General features: G+C 41.3%; 1 protein-coding gene across 1 annotated transcript in view; it reads left to right on the top strand.

Moving 5' to 3' along the window:
* The window catches only part of XYLB (xylulokinase), a 208,994-nt gene that overhangs the window by 180,812 nt on the left and 6,589 nt on the right, over positions 1 to 21,593 (top strand). The window contains exons 16-17 of the mRNA XM_040352754.1: positions 1,488 to 1,546; positions 7,142 to 7,229. Coding sequence (XP_040208688.1) covers positions 1,488 to 1,546; positions 7,142 to 7,229 — 147 coding nt within the window. The remainder of the gene's footprint in view (positions 1 to 1,487; positions 1,547 to 7,141; positions 7,230 to 21,593) is intronic.

Here is a 21,593-nt window from a genome sequence, read left to right on the forward strand (position 1 = left end):
AAACATATTAGAAAATATATTTTTAAAATGTGTTTTTCTGAAAAAATTTCTAATAAAGACATTTCAACATATATTTTTTCTGATATTTTTGTAACTATGACATAGATAACATTCTGAAGACATTTATAAGAGACCCACTCCCATTTTAAAATGGTTTGTTTTACTCTTTTAAAATAAAAACCAAAAGATTCAAATAAAATATTATTTTTTTTTATAAGATTTTAAGCACATAATCCATTTAATACAAAGCAGATAAACCTCTCGCATCCACCTTTCCATTCCCAAAGAATTTTTGTACAAGTCATTCTGAATTGAGAACGCTTGTCGGCAGACCAGCAAAATGCCTTTAAATACAGCAAGTCCAGTTAGCTTGATTTATTGATTGACCTGAATGACGGCGGGCAGAATACTCTATTGTTCTGACAGGACGTCATATGATGTCCTGTCATTTAAAGCCACTAGGGGGCACGCGCGCCTCCGGCGGTGCGCGCGCACCCGTCGCGTTACTGGGAACACAATGCGCGTGGCTGCCGGGGACACAAACGATTGCCCAGTAACTGAGCAGGACCGTGGATCTCTGTGTGTAAACACAGAGATCCACGTCCTGTCAGGGAGAGGAGACCGATGCTGTGTCCCTTGTACATAGGGACACAGATCGGTCACCTCCCCCAGTCACCCCCCTCCCCCTACAGTTAGAACACTCACTAGGCTACACATTTAACCCCTGCCCTGCCCCCTAGTGGTTAACTCCTTCCCTGCCAGTCACATTTATACAGTAATCAATGCATATTTATAGCACTGTTCACTGTATAAATGTGAATGGTCCCAAAAATGTGTCAAAAGTGTCCGATGTGTCCGCCATAATGTCCCAGTCATGATAAAAATCACTGATCGCCACCATTACTAGTAAAAAAAAATATTAATACAAATGCCATAAAACTATCCTATATTTTGTAGACGCTATAACTTTTGTGCAAACTAATCAATAAAAGCTTATTTGGATTTTTTAAATAAAAATATGTAGAAGAATACGTATCGGCCTAAACCGAGGAAAACATTTTTTTTATATATTTTTTGGGGATAATTATTATAGCAAAAAGTAAAAGATATAGAATTTTTTTCAAAATTGTCGCTATATTTTTGTTTATAGTGCAAAAAATAAAAACCACAGAGGTGATCAAATACCACCAAAAGAAGGCTCTATTTGTGGGAAAAAAAAGGACGTAAATTTTGTTTGGGAGCCACGTCGCATGATCGTGCAATTGTCAGTTAAAGCGATGCAGTGCCGAATCGCAAAAAATGGCCTGGTCTTTTATCACGCCAAATGGTCCGGGGGTTAAGTGGTTAACTTCTAAACAACAATAAAGAAAACAAGTACAAAACCTTTATAAATTACTATTACCTGAAAAATAAAAAGGATATAGTGAAATGGGCATCACTAATTTTAAATTTACTGATATTAACCCTATTGATCCTTTTTTTTCTAGTGCCACAGACAAGGATATTGGCCACCGGTGGCGCGTCATGTAATCAGGATATTTTACAGGTATGTTTATACTTTTTGATATGTTCAGCTTCCAGGGTTTTATTGGGAAAGCTTAATTAAACAAGCTGAATTAAGAAGCTGATAGACTACCATGCACAGCTGCACCAGATACTGAGTGCTCCAGTTTTAGTAAATATCCGCCATTGTGGCAAACAAAGAAATCTATCTGCTAGAAACAGCAGAGGCCTAATTCTCACTGGATGTTTTTTGTAATTAAAGTCATAACATGCACTTCTCTGCCAAGAGAGGCAATGACGTGATGTCACTTGTGGACTTCACTGGCTCAATATTGCCTTGAGGGTGCAAACATTTTATCTTGGCATTATAACTTTTCCCACAGCTTACAAGTACACTGTAAAAACTGTTTTCACGAAAATAAGATGTGATGTGGTCTGTGTAAAATTGTGATTTATAGCTTATTTCAGTAAAAAGGCATTGTCCGTTGAGCTGTAAATAAAGTGAATTAAACCTACAGTGTACAAATAATTTCTGGTTCTAAGGGCCCTTTCACACCTATGGACAAACGGTCCGTTTATTACAAGTCCGTTTACGGACTTGTAATGTATCCCTATGGGATTGCAGACGTTAGCGGATGATGCATCCGCTAACGTCCGCAACCATCCGTGTCCGCAAAGATCCGCTTTTGCGGACGAAAGAAAACCCTATTTTTCTTCCGTCCGGCGGAACGGATCGGATGAATACGGACACACGGTCCGTATTCATCCGATTCCCCATAGGGGAGAGCGGAGGAGAGACAGGGCGGTCTCTGAACTGTGTGCGGGGATCGCCCTGTCCGCCGACAGCTCAGCAGGGATTTACGGAGGAATCCCCGCTGAGCCAAACGGGCTAACGGAGTGGATCAATACGGATCCGTTCCATGTGAAAGAGCCCTAAGGAAAAAGGCCCAATTCCTCTACATACCTTGTCCTTGATTACATCTGTCACAAATGTAGACAATCAAGTTGAATGATAAAAGAATGTTTAAAGCTAAACATGGTTAAGCCAAAAGTCCTGGAGCTGCACTGCAAGGATTAATTGCGTGAGTGACCAGGTACATTCAGGGCTGCCATCAGGGGGGTACAGGCAATACACCTGTAAGGGGCCCGGATGGCATCCCCCCTTTTTTTTTTCATCAGCACCCAAAGCCCCCCGAACTCTAAGGGGCCCAGTGGTCCCCAGGGGCCTGGGTGGCATCCTACTTTTTTTTACATCAGCACCCAAAGCCCCCCGACCTCTAAGGGGCCTGGTGGCATCCCCCTCTTTTTTACATTTTTTTTTGTTCGTCCTCACCCAAAGCCCCCGACCTTAATTTGCGGTGGCAGCACCCTCCACCCCCCCCAGCTTCTCAATTTGCGGCGCCCCCCATTCTCAATTGGCGGTGCCCCCCGCTTCTGAACTTGCGTCACCCCCCCCACTTCTCAACTTGACGCACTCCGCCCCACTTCTCAATTTGCGGCGGCAGCACCCCCCCTGTTGCCTACTCCTAGGGGGCCTATGCCTGAAGCTATGTAAGGGGCCCCAAAATTCCTGATGGGGGCCTTGGGTAAATTAATGGTCTAACTTACAGTACCTGACCCTCCACTCAACACAGCTAGACCAGTCCCTGAAGCCTATGGGAAACATTGGATCCGGTAAGGAAAAGTGCTTTTTTTCAACCCCCTAGACCAGGTGTCCCCAACACCCGGCTGGGAACCAGTACTGTTCCATGGCCTGCTAGGAACCGGGCCACATAGCAGGAATTCAAATGGGAACAGAGACCTGACGGAGTGCTCTACTGCTCCTGCTGTTGTGCATTCCTGGCTGCGCTAGAGGGTGATTCAACGCATCACACGGCTCACCCTTTTTTTTGTTAGCAAATCAATAATGTGCTGAACCATCTGCTTCTTTCATGAACAAATTTGAGTGGTCTATTATTCAGACTGTAATCGAAAAGGGCTCAGCAAAAGCTTCCTGTGTTGCTGAGGATATACCACATCAAATGGTTGAAACCAGCACATCAAATTGATATTGCCAATCTAGGAATGTTGTTATCCAAAAATGTAAATGCTCCAGGTATGAGAAAGGTCACAAGGTGGATTTAACCTGTGATTTCACAAAGAAAAGAATGTCCATAAATACACTTTAACAGGGACCACCAAGGAAATATACAGTATATTTTAGTAGGTGCATCATCTTCCTGTCTCCAGGTGGGTTTAGCAGTATACCAATGTCCATGTGCAGATTTCCACAGTGACCACTGAAACCTTGTATGCATGACTTAGCTGTGTAACTTATATGCATGGCTTGTATAGTTGGTGCAGCATCATCCAGTCTCCAGGTGGATTTAACCTGGCCCTAGTGATTAGTGTTGGGTGAGCAGATTTGGCCAAGCATAAGTTCAGTGCAAACGTCACCTGTTCAGCAAACACCCAAATTTGCTAGGAGCTCAGCGAATCCACTGTGCATTCTAAGCCCTGATTGGCTTTGCCCAGTCATGGCACAGTGAATAGCTGGTTGTTAAGGAGAGGGCTGGGAAGCCGGCCGCTGTGTCCATAACAACGGATGAGTCATTAGCTGTCAGACGGCAATACAAAAATGTGAAAAAGAAACAGCATGGGGGTCCCCCCAATCCATACCAGGCCCTTTGGGTATGGTGTGAATTTTAAGGGGAACTCCACACCAAAATGTTAAAAAATAAATAAATAATAAAATACATACCAGACCGCCCACCCCAAAGCACCTTGTCCCTATGTTGATGGGACAAGGACCTCTTCCCCACAACCCTGGGTGGTGGTTGTGGGGGTTTGTGGGAATATGGTAGCCCCCTTTAACAAGTAGGCCCCCAGATCCCAGCCCCCCTCTTATGTGAATAATTATGGGGTACATTGTACCCCTACTCATTCACCAAAAAATAAAAAGAATTTAAAACATACACACAGTTTTTACAATTTCTTTATTAAAAACAAAAAAATATATCCCTCAATGTAGATCCATCGTCAATCACGCTGGACCAGAAAAAAACAACTCCACCCGTAACGAATTCTAACCGCCACTGCCTGCTCCTCTCTCTGACAGGTCTTAAAGTAAGGGGCGGGGGCGGAGCTTTCTTTTTTTCTGGTCCAGTGGTTTGGTCGGCGACGTGATGAAATGCATCCAGCTTCTTCCCAGCAGCAGTGATGTAAGGGAGAGTAGGGGACTCAAATTCTGATGGTGGAGTGGCTCTTGACATCTAATGTACGGGGAGGGGATGTGCTGGACATCTAATCTTACAGATACAACCGGCCCTTTTTAGGACAATCATAATGATGATGCGGCCCACGATGAAATTGAGTTTGACACCCCTGATCTACATCAAGGAAATTGTTTTTTTAATAAAGAAAAAAACTGTGTGTGTTTTTATTTATTTTTTACACTTTTTTTGGTCAATGAGTAGGGGTACAATGTACCCCATACTCATTCACATAGGACGGGGGCAGGATCTGGGGTCCCTTTGTTAAAGGGGGCTTTCAGATTCCGATAAGCCCCCTGCCCGCAGACCCTCACAACCCCCACACCCACTGCCCAGGCTTGTGGGGAAAAGGCCCATCAACATGGGGACAAGGTGCTCCAAAGCACCCCCCCTTTCCTGACCTGCTGGACTGCATGCTCGGATAAGGGTCTGGTATGAATTTTCCGGGGGACCTCGCACCATTTTTTTTGCCAGCAATTTTTTTTTATTATTCAGCTGTCAGCGGAGAACTTCACTGACAGCTGATGACTCATCAGTTGTTAAGGACGCAGCAGCCAGCTTCCTGGCCCGCTCCTTAGCAACCAGCTATACACAGTGTGTTAAAGAGAAAAAATACCCCAAAAAATGCAAAACGCATTGAAAACCAGCACTTGCGTTTTTGGTGTGGCTCCATTGAAGTCTATTACACGCAAAATGCAATCTGCCTGACCCTTTCCAAAAAACACAGTGCCGCAAAACACACAGATGTGAACTATATCCATAGGAAACCACGTTGAATGGATTGTAGAGCGTTTCTCCAAAAAAAAGAAACAAAAAGAAAACGCATAGTTGTGAACGTAGGGTAAATAATACCTAGCTTTTGCATTGGAGTGGAGTACTTCTTTAATTTCACTGTTATATTGCACCTTTAATTCTAAATGCTTTTTGATTAGTGAACAAACAACACTTGAAACATGATATATTCTTCTCTAAACTTCACATATCAAAAACTCCTGATTGTCTAATGGCCTGAACGCACAATCGTATGTTCCGATGGGAAAATTCAGATGGACTAGTTTCATCGGAAATTCCGATCGTGTGTGGGCCCCATCGGACTTTTTTCCATCGCCTGTGTGGAATTGCGTCGATGAAAAATCCACGCATGCTCAGAATCAAGTCGACGCATGCTCGGAAGCATTGAACTTCATTTTTCTCGGCTCATCGTAGTGTTTTACGTCATCACGTTTTGGACGGTCAGAATTTAGTCTGACAGTGTGTAGGCAAGACTGACGGAAGTCAGCCTTATCTGAAATTCTGATGGAAAATTCCATCGGAATTTCCGATCGTGTGTACGCGGCATAGAGGGGCATTTAAGCTAAGTGAGATGCCTCATACTTTTGAAGGGCATAAAGTAGAGGCAAGACACAAGAGATTTAATGGTAAATAGTACAAGGTTTTATTACAAAAGCAAATCTGTAGCTCGAGGGGAAAGAGATGCTATTTGGAAAGTTGGTTTCTCACCTGTCAAGCAATACACAGCAGCTCTATTAAAATGTTAAAGATTTATACTTTTTACTGCCATGTGGTTGCAGAAATGAGAGAAAGATACATTCTATATTTACTAACACCAATTGGATTGACAATATTATATATGATATATGCACTATTGAACCAAAAATAAAATTTTGTACATATAGGCCTCATTCACACAGGCGGACTCCGTTGCTCCAAGCCGTGTGTATGCTCCATCGCAGTTTTTCCCATAGGAAAACTGCCAAAAACCGCCAGATTTCCCGGCGGGAAAAAAGAGAGCTGGTTCTCTTTTTTTGTCCGGTGGTTTTTGGGCAGTTTTCCCGTCTGAAAAACTGTGAGGAGCATACATACAGCCGGGATTTCCAGCCAAAAGCTCTCCTCAGTTTTCCCATTGGGAAAAATGATCGTGTGTACGGGGCTTTACAGGTTGAATGACACTGGGTGGCAATTAACCTGAAATACTGAGGACATCTAGTGACAGGAAAGGGTTATTGCAGGGACAGTGTCGGAGAGGAGGCAAGTTTTGCAGTCAGAGCTGTTTTTTTTTATTATCTGTTGTGGGACTATTTTATTTTATTTTAAAAAATGTGTTTCCTAAAGTTGAACTTTAAAGGATTGGTAACATTGAGCCACCTACAGCCACTATGATGTGAGTGGGCTTATTCACAAGCAAACAAGGAAACCATTCACATATTCAGAGAACAAGTGCTACACCAGTTCGCAGCAAATGACAGAAGTATCTATACATAGAGAAAGTAGAGTGATATTCTGTATTTAAGCTAAGAATAAAAACAAGAAGAATCTTGCTTCTTATCTCAGTGGTATAATTTGTGATGCAAACTGATTTCATTTTTGTATTTCTCTTTTATGTGCAGGTCTTATCAGACATATTCAATGCTCCAGTGCACACCATTGCTACTGCTAACTCTGCCTGCCTAGGGTGTGCATATCGAGCAGCTCATGGTAAGAAAGCTCATTAAAAATTACTGGCTGTTTTATTGCTTCCTAATCCTCCTGCAAAACACAGAGCTCTTGTTAAGCTTGTCACACTAGCAGATTTCAAGTCAATCTTTTGGCAATACCATATTTGTTTTCTTAGAGTAAATATTTCTGCAAATGACAATAGTACAAAATGAGAAGCATTGTTAGGTATATGAAAAGAGCAGTAAGCATGCAAGGAGAATGATAATTAATGGCGTTTAATGAGAGCTGAACAGTATTGTTCAGAGATTGGTGAAATAAATGAACAATTACAAATCTGGATTTCAAGAAAAACAATGCATTTTTAACAGAAACGCCATTGATGAGAAAGGTTAAAGAAGTTTACTTCGAGCTGAGAACTAGAATATTTTCTCTTTCCAGCTTTAAACCCAGTGATTAGAGACATACAGTAGCTGAAAGACATTGGGGTTGATTTACTAAATGCAAATAGACTGTGCACGTTGCAAAGCGCAGTTGCTCCAGAGCTTAGTAAATGGGGGTAGACTTTGCTGACTTTCAGCATCCAATCACGTGCAAGCAAAAATGCATGTTTTTTTTTCATTTTTCTTGCATGTGATTGGGTGCAGCTTTAGTTCATTTATTAAGCTCTGGAGCAACTGCACTTTGCAAAGTGCACAGAATATTTGACTTTAGTAAATCAACTCCAATGTACCACAGTAGTCATAAGACTTTTTGAGGGACATATAGATGAAAGGAAATACTGCTTATATAAAATCATGAAATATTATTTATACATCAAATAAAACCCCATAACTGAATGAAATATTAAAATGATAACATGTCTATTTAGTGGTTTACACAAATAATTGGATCCAATGTAATCCATATGTATGCGGTTCACATAATCTTCCTCAGGAGTACATGTGAATAATACCAGTTACCATTACGAAACCCTCAATTTCTTTGGTAAAAACATCATCAGGTACCCATCACCCTTTGTTGGGCAAAGAAGGTGACCTACAGGGCTGTCTCCACAGCCTGTATTGTATGGTCACGCACAAATCACGTTTGCATCAATGGGATCCAAGCTTTATCACATTGTTTAATCAGAACATTCTCTACATCAAGATATCCTGTAAATATCTCATGGAATACAGGTCTCCTCATTTGCCCAATAAAGGCAATAAAGGGCGCTGGGTACCTGATGTTATCTACAACATACCTTGATATTTAATAACATCTTTTAAAGCTTGGTACCTTACTATCAGGACTTTGTTTCTCCTTTTCTTCCTCTATGGGAAAAGGACACCTCATAGAGTGTGGATTCCAGTAGATTGCTGCACTCTTCGCTTTACCAAAGAAATTGTGGGTTTCATTATATTGATATTATTCACATGTACTACTCATCAAGATCACTCTAAATGCGTCTACATGTGGATAACATTGCTTTCAAACATTTATGTACACCCCAAAATAGATATGTTTTAATGTTAATATTGCATTCAGTTATGTTGTTTTATTTGATGTACATAACAATAAATGTCATGTGTTTTTTATAAGCAGTGTTTCCTTTCATCTATATGTCCCTCAAAACCTCCTATGGCTACTACAGGTATACCCCACTTTTAAGTACACAATGGGGTTTATTTACTTGTATAGCACATTGTTTATTTGCACTGTATATAAGAACAGTTGTGTATCAAGAGTAACAGGATTCAGAGATATTTGGTTTATGCTGCTATCCACAGGAGGATTTGGATACTGGCAAACAAAACAGTGACCACTCCACTCCTGGACCTGAACTCTTTAGTCGTCGATTTTCCATGGGGCTGATGGCAGCCTTATTCGAGGCCAGCTCATATGCCTAGTTTCACTTAAACTCAACTTCCTGTTGTTGTGGGACAAGTCTGATCAGTTTCCGGACAAACAATTCACCTGACACCAAAGACCAGGTTATCTCTAGCTAGGTGGCTCAGAAATCCAGCTCTGGAGTTGGAGAAAGGCTTCCTTCTGATCTCTTAGAAGATCATCACCATGGAGTAGGAGGACTTGACGTCCTGTCAGTGAAGAGGACTAGTACACTAGGACAGTGGTCATCAACCCTGTCCTCAGGACCCACTTACAGGCCAGGTTTGCAAGATAACTGAAATACATCACAGGTGATATAATTTGCTGCTCAGTGATTGCAGTATTCTAGTCTGCATCTCCCCAAGGTAATACATAAAATCTGACCTGTTAGTGGGCCCTGAGGACAGGGTTGATTACCACTGCACTAGGAGGTATTCTGAATATTGTGGAAAAAGTGTCTCTTGAAAAAGAGACCTCAGGCAGACAATTCAGGAATGGTTCCCAGCAAGCAGCGATATTCAACAGATCACAAGGAGGGCATATCGATTATTCAACCGATGAGTATGTAAAAGAAAAAGTGGGACGCACATAGCATAATTCCGTAAAAATCATGGGATGGACTGCTGTTGTTCCTGCTATCCTAATTTTATGAGCTTGGTTTATCATTGCAAAATGTGAGTTAATCTCTTTTTAAAATAAATATTGATTTTTACGGAATTATGCTATGTGCGCCCCACTTTTTCTTTTACATACTCATCGGTTGAATAATCGATATGCCCTCCTTGTGATCTGTTGAATATCGCTGCTTGCTGGGAACCATTCCTGAATTGTCTGCCTGAGGTCTCTTTTTCAATAATACCGAATCGCAAGACGTGTATGGTGTACCCTCTTCAGTGTATCATCTTTAACAAAGCTTGATTGGCCTAGTAGGTATATGCCTTTCTGGGTCCAATCCATCCGGTAAGCCCCTTGTCATAAGTGGTGGTGGACTTCTCACTTCTCACCGTTGGATTTTGTTTATTTATCCAGTTATTGAACGTCTTTCAACATAGTTTGATTCAATTCATTTATCCAGTCAAGGATTTATGGACTTTAATTATCACCGATACCATTAGTTCACATGTGGTGTTGCACGATACAATTTAGATTGTTTTATCACAATTGATTCACTGTTAGCGCTACACTTTTTCCACATATATTTTACTAGCAACTTTTGATCTCTTTTGCTGTGTTAGCAGCTTTATTATTAACCTCTATGAGATAGCGCAATATTTTTTCTTTTTTTCTTTTTGGGTATTCTGAATATTGATCAACATTCTGGAGCTTAAGGCTTTTTGGATATATCTACAATGCTGGGCATCTCAACTAGAAGGTTTCCCAATTGAGATTAAACTCATCCTGATGATGATCCATTGATGATTGAAACGCGTCAAGGCCTTTTCGCGTCATCGTGACGCAACTTCTGCTGAAGATGACGTCATCTTAGGGCACAAGCCGCATCTCCTGGGCCCCACCGCACACATGTTCTTTACACACCCGGTGCCAGGTATAATCAGGCACAACCACATGTGTGTGTATTTTCACCCCCTAAATTTAAATAAACAGTTTAACAGTTTTACGCTATGAGCCCTCTCCCTGTTATTCCTCTTTCTCAGCCAATGCCTGAGGACTAGAGATTATGGTGTCCTGCAGGTGCCAGTGATTATCCAGGGGATTCCCCCAAAAAGCACAGTAAACCACACGAGAGACAGGTGGTCAAAAAATTGTGGTGAGTGTACATCTATGTATGGCACCTTGAGCATGAGTGAAAAAGAGCACTGGAATTTTGACTAAAGAGCACAGCACTTATAAGAAGAATCACTGTTATATTTTTTTTGATAAATGTTTTTCAGCTATAGACTGGTTTATGATGCATTGTATTGTTGCTATTAGCAACCTGTTCATTGGTCTGTGTATTGATTTGTCACAAACACACTGAAGTGGGGTAATTTTCTTTATTATACATTTGTATTTCTGGTTGCGTACATTATCACTGCAGCTGATATTTCACATATAAGTTAAATTTTATTCATTTATTTATTTTTACACCTAGGCACAGGGTCTATTTATTTATTTAGTGGGATCGGATGCTGCCACACCATATACCAACCATCAGGGAGGAACCAGAAGTCTTTCCATGTCATGGGAAGGGGAAAGGCCTCTGTTTTGGGAAGAACGTACTGTTCCAGCGTTGTTTGCTGTTCACATCTCAGGCATGGACAGTTGACAGACTTAAGCCCTGTACACACGGCCCAGAATCTCGTCAGGAAAAAACGTTGTTTTTCCTGACGAGATTCTTGGCAAGATTCTCTTGCTGGCCGAGTGTACACATGGGCTATTCAAAAGAACCGCCGTTCTTTTGAATGGCACGAATGCGGTGACATCATCGAGTACGACGAGCATGCGCTCATCACATTCAATGGATGCCGTCGCCGTCATCTTGCCTCACCCTACCTATTCCTTGGAAGCTACCGCGCATGCGTCAAAGTCATTTCAAGCATGTGCAGGTTTCCATGGAGATGTAAGTATACACACGCTCGGGTTTCTCGGCGAGAATCTTACAATGAGAAAATAGAGAACAGGTTCTCGATTTTTCTCGTCGAGATTCTGGGCAGTTTTCTTGACGAGAAACCTCAAAGCCTTGTACACACGCAGAGAAAACCGTGCGTGTGTACGAGGCTTAACTCAGGTAGCAGCATCATGAAATTATCCATCCCAGATAGCAAGGATAATTTGCCACACATTTGTGGCAGTATTGAATTGTAAGTCTTGTGAACTTGCTGCACATCTTCCCTGGCAAGTTGTACACTTGCAGAGCACTTGAAGCACAAGTTCTTGTTGACACTTTTCCAATTTGTAGCAAATTTGCGTGGCAAGTCTCAAGCATGAGCAAAGTTACAGTGGTAAGTCTACAGCAAGAGCCCTGCAAGTCTCACCAAAAGCCCCACAAGTCTATAGCAAGATCCCTGCAATTCGACAGAATGAGCCCCGCAAGTCTATGGCCAGAGTTATGCAAGTCTCCATTTTTGGCAAGAAAAAAGAAGCAAGCAGCGCAAATATATAATCATGATAGTGAACCCACTGCTATTAACCTAATCCCTTACTGTACACATGTGAAATACATTCAATCCAACAGTCATATAATGATAACCCCAGTGTTGTTTTTGCATAAAATAATTAATCTATCATACATAAATTATTTGTTTCTATGAAACAAACAATTAAAAAGCAAATACTGTTAAAAATAAAAAATGGTGTGCTGACACGGTGAACAAAAAGTGCTTAGTGCAAGAAAATATTATTCATTAGTAAATTGCATGCATCAAAAATTCATGTGTTTAAAATATTTGCAGTCCATTTTGCAAGAGCTCGCTTTTAGTTCAGCTTTTTTGGCCTATAATTTACCATTTCCCTAAAAAATGTACCTCAGTTCACTGAATAGTGCATTAAGACAAAACTGATCTTCATAAAAACATTTATTAAAATATTTGAATAAAATCAATATATAACACTGGATTGTATCTTAGTTATTTTTTTTTTATTAGGATGAACATTTAACAAAACATAAAAAAGAGCATTAATAATATAAAAAGAACATTCTCAAAAACAATACAAATTATACAATAAAAAAAAAAGCACAAAACAAAAATTGCAGTGATAATATACAATATGTGAAACAGTGATAAACTGCACTAATTCATGAAGCTAAACAGCAAAAAGACAAATATGCATAAATGACTATCCCTAATTTAAAAAAGCAAAAAAATACAATAATATACGATAATATGTGAAACAGTGATAAACATGCTCGAATCAAAGGCAGGTATTTATCTGATTTTACATAAAAAACAATAAAATAAGCCCCAAATAATAAAGTGCATGTACATCAAAAAGTAATGAGATGTGAAGATCACATGCTCAAAAAACAGGTCTTGAAAGTTGTGAATACAATTGTTCCCACCATCCAGGCATCCACCAGGAGTGTGCCCTAGCAGCTTACCTTAAATAAAGACCACAACAGGTCTAGTGGCGCTTTGGTATACAAATTCTTAATGGCAGTTCATGTTCCACTCTCCTCTTCTCGTCTGCATCGAAATCCACAGCTGGTCTGACATGGCTTTAATATATGGATCCTTTATGGAAAATGACATTTCACTCCACTCTCCTCTCTTAAAAGCGCCACTAGACCTGTTGTGGACTTTATTTAAGGTGAGCTGCTAGCAAATAAACAAGGAAAAATAAAACAGTCAACATTGTGCTCCACCAATGGGATATTAGGGTTGGTCACTTGATATCTACCTCTCTGAACTCCATATTAGATCTCATGGATACCACTCACCTCTCTGCACACCACGCCCCAGCACCAATTAAAGAAAAACCTTACACATAGCAGGAAGCAATGATGAAAATTCAGCCACAGTGACCCCTGTGGTGGGATGACTATTACACAACATAACAACCAGAACTTGCAGCAGACTTGCAGAATGTTTGCAAAGAAAGTTGATCTGGAGTCATGCAATGCAGACTTGCTGCAATTGTGTAACAAACTTGTGAAGCCTTTCAGGTCTAGCCAGAGCTTAGCAAGTCATTTTCAAACTTGCAGCACAATTACTTGCTGTCTGGGATACATCCAGATGTGTTCTAGAATCTGCTTCATAAATGGGTGACAACAGATTCTACAACAAAATGTGCAGATTTGTCTCTGGGTTCAGAGATCATCCGGTGGAAGTAGGCAATGCTCTGTTGGCAGTACAACCTGATCTATACCATCCCTCAACCTAAATCTAAATTTTTGCCTGCTTTACAAAATAAAAATGGAGGGCATTCTGGTGACCCCTATAGTGCCTCACTGGCCCAGGCAGATGTAGAATTTGTATCCAATTAGACTTCTAGTAGATGCTCTGTGGGCTCTTACAGATCAACCATATCTTCTGCCCCTTCACTGTTTTACCATTCAGCTTCACAGTTTAACAGCGGGGTCATTGAAGTCCTGGCCTTGAGGTAGAAGGGCCTCTCTGAATCTATGCTTTCGACAATATATAAGCCGGGAAGTTCATTTCCTGAAAAAGACACTTTCATCCCAGAAAATACTCCATGGGATGAACCCTGACCTTTACAATCAGACCTGGATCAACAATAAGCCTTAAGTACTTGAACCAGTCAGGGATATTCCACTTCCCATGCTCACTCACAAGGTTGTTTTCCTTGTTGCCATCACCTCTGCAAAGCATGTTTCGGAACTGGCAACTTTGACCTGTAATTAACCCTTTCTGGTTCTGCACAAGGAAATGGACAAGGCCTACAGCCTTAACGTTCTCAAGGTGTTTTTGGCTTGGTGTTTCCATCCCTCCATCTGACCCCAGTATATCAGAAGGTTATTCCCTTCATTGTCGGGATATATTTAGAGTTATACATGTCTACCTTGCAGCTACAGCCTCCATTAAAAATAATGACTCTCTCTTTGTAATCCCTGATGGTCCCTGTAAAGGTGAACCAGCTTGAACTACACTTTTTTTTCTGTGGCTTTGACAAATCACTACTCTAGCATATGGTCTTCAAGATTAGGTTTCATCTTTTCCTGCCCAAGCACATTTTACTGTGAGAGCTTCTTTGGACTTTTGGCATCAGGCAACTGTGCCTAGATTTGCAAGGCTTCTAGCTAGTCATCTTTTTACATGTTTCACCAGGTGGCCTCCTCTAAAGCCAACTTTGGACATAAAGTCCTATAGGCAGCTCTTTGATCAGTAAGTCCATAGTTTGTTTATAGTTGTTTGTTTCTTGTGTTACCCCCGCCCTCAGTTTGACTGGTTTTGTACACCCCAAAAGTGTTTGAATCCTGAATCTCCCAATTCACAAGAAAAAAAATGTTTATTTTTTTTGTACTGCTCTTTTTGCAGCATATTGAGAGACAAAGGTCCAATTCCTCTGTGTTTATGGTCGTGTTTTTGCTACTGCTTTGTTACAAAACGGAGGCATACTTGTAGGGGTTATTTCATACACGCCACTGTTTTTTATTTGTCCAAATCTTCCTGTAGGTGACTGTATTTCTCAAATATATCTGAATACTGTGTCCCTCAATTAAATACAATCCTGTTTTTCTCTCACTTCTTGATGTGTATACAAGGATGAAGAGCGTATGTGTTTAGCTTTGGTTTTTAAGGTAGTTCAGTATTTTTCTCATGTTGTAAGGATAAGGCCACTTAACATAAATCTGTTGCAAGAAAAACAAAAAGGTGGCAATTAGAGCAAAGTGAAAAGGTATATGGACTTAAAAGCACAACATTTTATTACATAATGTTATTAAAGGGTTATAAAACATAGGAGGAGGAGCTATAGCGTTCTTCACACGTTTCACAACTTGATTGCTTCATTAGCGACAAGACTTTTGTCAGGGACTGTATACTCACAAATGGAAACGCCTATAATCCATGTGATTAGTACATGTTATCATTCCTGAAGATAACGTGAACCTGTCAGCTGAATGCAATAATAATAAAAACTAGACTTTGGTGCAAGGACAGGCATCTCTAGATGGGTGCACATACCATCTTTTCTGAGATCCGTGAGAGTCTCAAACCCATAAAAAATATGTACTATATGTAGATGATGAATCAAGGATTACACTTTTTTGTGCTATGTGATGGGTCATAACAGAGCAGTTGATTTATAGCAATAGGTATTTGTGCACTTCATATGTTAACCTTTTGGAATTCCCAGGGCATACAAGAAAATATTGTGTATCTTGACAGGTTCACTTTAAAGCAAGCATGGTTTTTACACTAAACTTGACATATTAGTTAACATCTTATTGGTTGAACTAGATGGAATTGTGTCTTTTTTCAACCTTAAAATAACCATGTAACTATCTAATTTTATATGAATCTATAGGATGCATTTCAACATGACCAAATCACAGGTTAATTAAATTATGACCACTGTATTTGGCAGCAGGGCAGGTGGACCTTAATGCCCAGCCCAGAGGCGTTACTGAAACATTCAGGGCCCTGGTGCAAGAAACCATGAAGAGCCCCCTGACCACCAGCTAGAACCCTTCCCTCAGAGGCTAGGCCCTTCCCACTAATCCTGGGGCCTTTAACTCCCATTGTGGGGTCCTTTGTTTTGGCCCCAAAGCAGGACCCTTGGACCCTTTCACATTTTCTGCAGCGTGCCCCCTTCCTGTAACCATTGTGACCCTGGTAGTTCTGCCACTGGTGACAGTAGGACTGTGAATGGTGTCAGTCAGTATGGCAGTAGACAGGGTCAGTAGGACAGTGGATGGGGGTCTGTAGATTTTTTTTTTTTTGTTATTTTATTATTTATTTATTTTTTACCATTTTATTTTATTTTTATTAAAAAAAAAATATTTACAATTTTACTTTTTTTTACACTTTATCTAGGAGCCCCATTGGGGGGCTTTGGTGAAATATCAGGGGTCTAAACAGACCTCTGATGCTTCACATTTGAGACAAAGAAATGAGATTGAGCACATGGCCTCAGCTGCACAGAATGAATGGACAGGAATAGCTCTTTACAGAGCTTCCTGTTCACCACAAACGGAAGCAAAGTAAACACAATTTACTATTCTTCAGTTATGAAACAAATAAAATAAAAATTAAAACCATCTACAGCTCCGATTCCCATTCCCAAGCCACATAACCAACATCATCTCAAAATATCACAGTAACTGTCCACTTAGCTCCTCCCAAGGCCTCCTGTTCTCTAACTCCCTAGTCTCCTCCTCCCATGCTCTCCAGGATTGCTTTAGAGCCTCGCTCTTCACCTGGAACTCCCTACCTCAATCTATTTGGCCTTCTCCTACTCTATCTGCTTTTAGATAATTCCTGAAAACCCATCTTTTCAAGGAATTCTATTTTGCCCCAACCTAACAACTGAACTTTTACTTTCTCCAATACCTTATCCGTACACAGTTATTATTACCCTTTTCTAGTACTTGCTCACAGTCTTCCTTTTTATTGTAAAGCACTGCACAAATTTCTGGCCTTATAGGAGTCCTCTATAATAATGTTCATAAAGGCTCTTACGAAGGCAGAATCCATATCCTACCATTGTATGCCATTCAATATATATGGCATGTTTCTTATACCTTCTATATTGCATTGTGCTGAAATCACTCCTACGTTAGGTCTGTCTGTTAATTGCTTCAGGAGTCAGCATTTTCAGTGCATTCATACCCTGCAGCTTCCACGTTTTGTTTGCCTAGTCTTGTGAAGTCTCGCTGTAATAATGTGCTTTGTGCAAGACTAATAAAATGATACTATGAATACAAGATCAGGTTGTAGAGAACAATGTAAGCATTAAATCCCTTCTAGAGAACATTGTGATTTATTGTCCTTGAAGGAATAAGGTGACCTTGGCTTTCTTCTGTCAATATTTGCATCTCCTCGTTAATCAATCTTCACTTCAACAATATTTAAAAACTGATCAAGCAAGATTAGCTGTTTCAGAGCGATCTGCGGTTTTGAAACAAGGTTAAACTAAATCCAATTAATGTGAAAACATTTTGGTAAGAGTTAGATGATTGCGAGTGTTAGGGGAGTTATTCGTTAAAGCAGCCCATACAAGCCAAGAATCAAGGCAGCATGAACTTGTTTCTTATCCGTTGTTGGTATCCATCCTGATTTGGCTGTCCATTGCGATGTTATAAAAGTTGTTTAGGATTATACCGTTCACTCTTCCACCTTGTCTAAAAAATGCAGATACTACCAGAAAAGTCATAATATCAGTCTTCTCTATGGTTATTCTGCATGTGTGTGGGAACCTTTAAAATGTCCATATAGCCAACTTTTTTTTGGATGGTAACAATAAAAAGGTATGGCACAACTGTTCAACAGTCTGACAGTGTCTGGCATCTGTCTCCTTGGCAGCGGCGGCAGTCTATTAGGACCTAGTGCTGGTGACATTATGGGTGCATGCAGGGGAAGGCTGGCACTATTGGTTGTAGAGAGCTGAACCCCCAGCTGGTCACCTAGCAGCAGTAATGCTGTATAACCTTCTCTGTTGACATGCTGATCAGGATGTGATCCAGGTGATGCTCCCAGTCAGATCTAATAAACACAGTATTTATTAGCATCAAGAGTACAACCATATATATATAACCAACCGTATGTTCAGCAGCCATGTGGGCTCTATGCCTATAAAATGTGTGCTTTGATCAATAAAATCACCTAATCTACATTCGGGGCGCTGGATGCATGTATTCCAATGGGAGGGGGTGTTTTTTTAACCACTTAAGGACCGCCTCCTGCACATATACGTCGGCAGAATGGCACGGCTGGGCACATCAACGTATATATACGTCCTGTACTTGTACCCAGCCGTGGGTCGCGGGCGCGCGCCCCGGTCCGAAGCTCCGGGACCGCGGGTCCCGCAGACCCGATCGCCGCTCGAGTGCGGCGATCGGTCCCCGGAGCTGAAGAACGGGGAGAGCCGTGCGTAAACACGGCTTCCCCGTGCTTCACTGTGGCGGCGTATCGATCGTGTCATCCCCTTTATAGGGGAGACACGATCGATGACGTCTCACCTACAGCCACACCCCCCTACAGTAGTAAACACACACAAAGTGAACCCTAACTCCTACAGCGCCCCCTGTGGTTAACTCCCAAACTGCAACTGTCATTTTCACAATAAAGAATGCATTTTAAATGCATTTTTTGCTGTGAAAATGACAATGGTCCCAAAAATGTGTCAAAATTGTCCGAAGTGTCCGCCATAATGTCGCAGTCATGAAAAAAATCGCTGATCGGCGACATTAGTAGTAAAAAAATAAAAAAAAATAAAAATGCAATAAAACTATCCCCTATTTTGTAAACGCTATAAATTTTGCGCAAACCAACCGATAAACGATTATTGTGATTTTTTTTACCAAAAATAGGTAGAAGAATACGTATCGGCCTAAACTGAGGAAAAAAATTTTTATATATGTTTTTGGGGGATACTTATTATAGCAAAAAGTAAAAAATATTGCATTTTTTTCAAAATTGTCGCTCTATTTTTGTTTATAGCGCAAAAACTAAAAACCGCAGATGTGATCAAATACCACCAAAAGAAAGCTCTATTTGTGGGGAAAAAAGGACGCCAATTTTATTTGGGAGCCACGTCGCACGACCGCGCAATTGTCTGTTAAAGCGACGCAGTCCCGAACTGTAAAAACACCTTGGATCTTTAGGCCTCATATTGGTCCGGGGCTTAAGTGGTTAAGCATGTGATTAGAGCCAGAGGCTCTATAGGCATACAATAGGGTGAGCTTGGGGTGCACTGGAGCACCAGCTGCCACAGGAGAATCTTTTTTCTTTTTTTTTTTACAAATAAATATGTGAAAAGTGTGGCATGCATTTGTATTCAGCCCCCTGAGTAAATACTTTGTAGAACCACCATTCACTACAATTACAGCTACAAGTCTTTTTGGGGATGTCTCTACCAGCTTTGCACATCTAGGGCCAGATCCACAAAAGGGATACGCAGGCGTATCTACTGATACGCTGTCGTATCCCTGTTTCTATCTATGCGACTGATTCACAGAATCAGTTACGCATAGATATTCCTAAGATCCGGCAGGTGTAATTGTTTTACACTGCTGGATCTTAGGATGCAGTACCTCGGCCACCACTGGGGGCATTTCTCGTCGAAATTCCGCGTTGGGTATGCAAATTAGCACTTACGGAGATCCACAAATCGGTTTCCCTTCGTGAAGTCTCCGTAAGTTGTTAGTTTGCAAATGCAAAATTAGGGCTGCTTTTACAAAGTGAAAAGTTAGTACACCATGTAAAAGTAGACCCTTCTTTCCCGCGACGCTGTCAAATTTTTTTTAAACATTTTTTTTTTCCCGCTGCATCTCTTTTTTTTCCCGACGCAACTTTTTTTACCCGGCGCGATTCACAAAACTCGGCGCAACGTAACTTCGCGCAAAGCACGTCGGGAGAATGCGCAGTACGTCCGGCGCGGGAGCGCGCCACATTTAAATGGGACTCGCCCCATTAGATTGGGCACGCCTTGCGCCGGACGGATTTAAGTTACACCGCTGAAAATTTCTAGGTAAGTGCTTTGTGGATCGGGCACTTAGGTAGAAATTTTGCGGCGGTGTAACTTAAATCCCAAAAATTAAGTTGCGCCTGCTGTACGTGGATCTGGCCCTTAGAGAGTAACATACTTGCACATTCTTCTTTGCAAAATAGCTCAAGCTCTGTCAGATTGGATGGAGAGCGTCTGTAAACAGCAAATGTCAAGTCTTGCCACAGATTCTCAATTGGATTTAGGTCTGGACTTTGACTGGGCCAATGCTAACAGATGAATGTGCTTTGATCTAAACCATTCCATTGTAGCTCTGCTGTATGTTTAGGGTCGTTGTCCTGCTGGAAGGTGAACCTCCGCCCCAGTCTCAAGTCTTTTGCAGATTCTAACAGGTTTTCTTTCAAGATTGCCCTGTATTTGGCTCCATCCATCTTCCCATCAACTCTGTCCAGCTTCCCTATCTCTGCTAAAGGCATCCACACAATGTAATGCTGCTATCCACCATGTTTCATGGTGGGAATGGTGTGTTCAGGGTGATGTGCAGTGTTAGTTTTCCGCCACACATAGCTTTTGCTTTTAGGTCAAAAAGTTCAATTTTTGTCTCATCTGACCAGAGCACCTTTTTCAAGTGTTTGCTGTGTCCCCTACATTGCTTCTCGCAAACTACAAACAGGACTTCTTATAGCTTTCTTCTTGCCATTCTTCCATAAAGGTCATATTTGTGGAGTGCACAACTAAGGCCCCATACACACCATAGAATCTATCCGCAGATAAATCCCATCGAATGGGTTTCAGCGGATAGATTCTATGGTGTGTACACTCCGGCGGATATTTATCCGCGGATATTTCCGAATTCCAGCAGATAGATATTTGTCGACATGCACAGAATATCTATCCGCTGGAATCGGATCCCACGGATGGATCCGCTGGTCTGTACAGACTCACCGAATCCATCCGTCCGAAGGGATCCCCCGCATGCATCGCAATGATTCAACGCATGCGTGGAATTCCTTATATGACAGCGTTGCGCCCGTCGCCGCGTCATAATCGCGGCGACGGCGCGACACGTCATCGCCAGAGGATTTCCGCGCAGATTTCAATGCGATGGTGAGTACACTCCATCTTTGAGATGGAAATCTTTGAGAGGATTTATCCGTGGAAACGGTCCGCTGGACCGTATCCACGGATAAATTCTCTCGTGTGTATGGGGCCTTCTAGTTGTCCTGTGGACAGATTCTCTCACCTGAGCTGTGGATCTCTGCAGCTCCTTTAGCGTTACCATGGGCATTTTGGTTGCTTCTCTGATTAATTCTCTCCTTGCCTGGCCTGTCAGTTTAGGTGAATGGCCATGTCTTTGTAGGTTTGCAGTTTTGCCATACCCTTTTGATTTGTTGATGATGGATTGAACAGTGCTTTCTGAGATGTTCAAAGCTTGGGATATTTTTTTTATAACCTAACCCTGCTTTAAAC

Source organism: Rana temporaria, chromosome 5 (assembly GCF_905171775.1).
Source record: "Rana temporaria chromosome 5, aRanTem1.1, whole genome shotgun sequence".
NCBI classification, from domain to species: domain Eukaryota; kingdom Metazoa; phylum Chordata; class Amphibia; order Anura; family Ranidae; genus Rana; species Rana temporaria.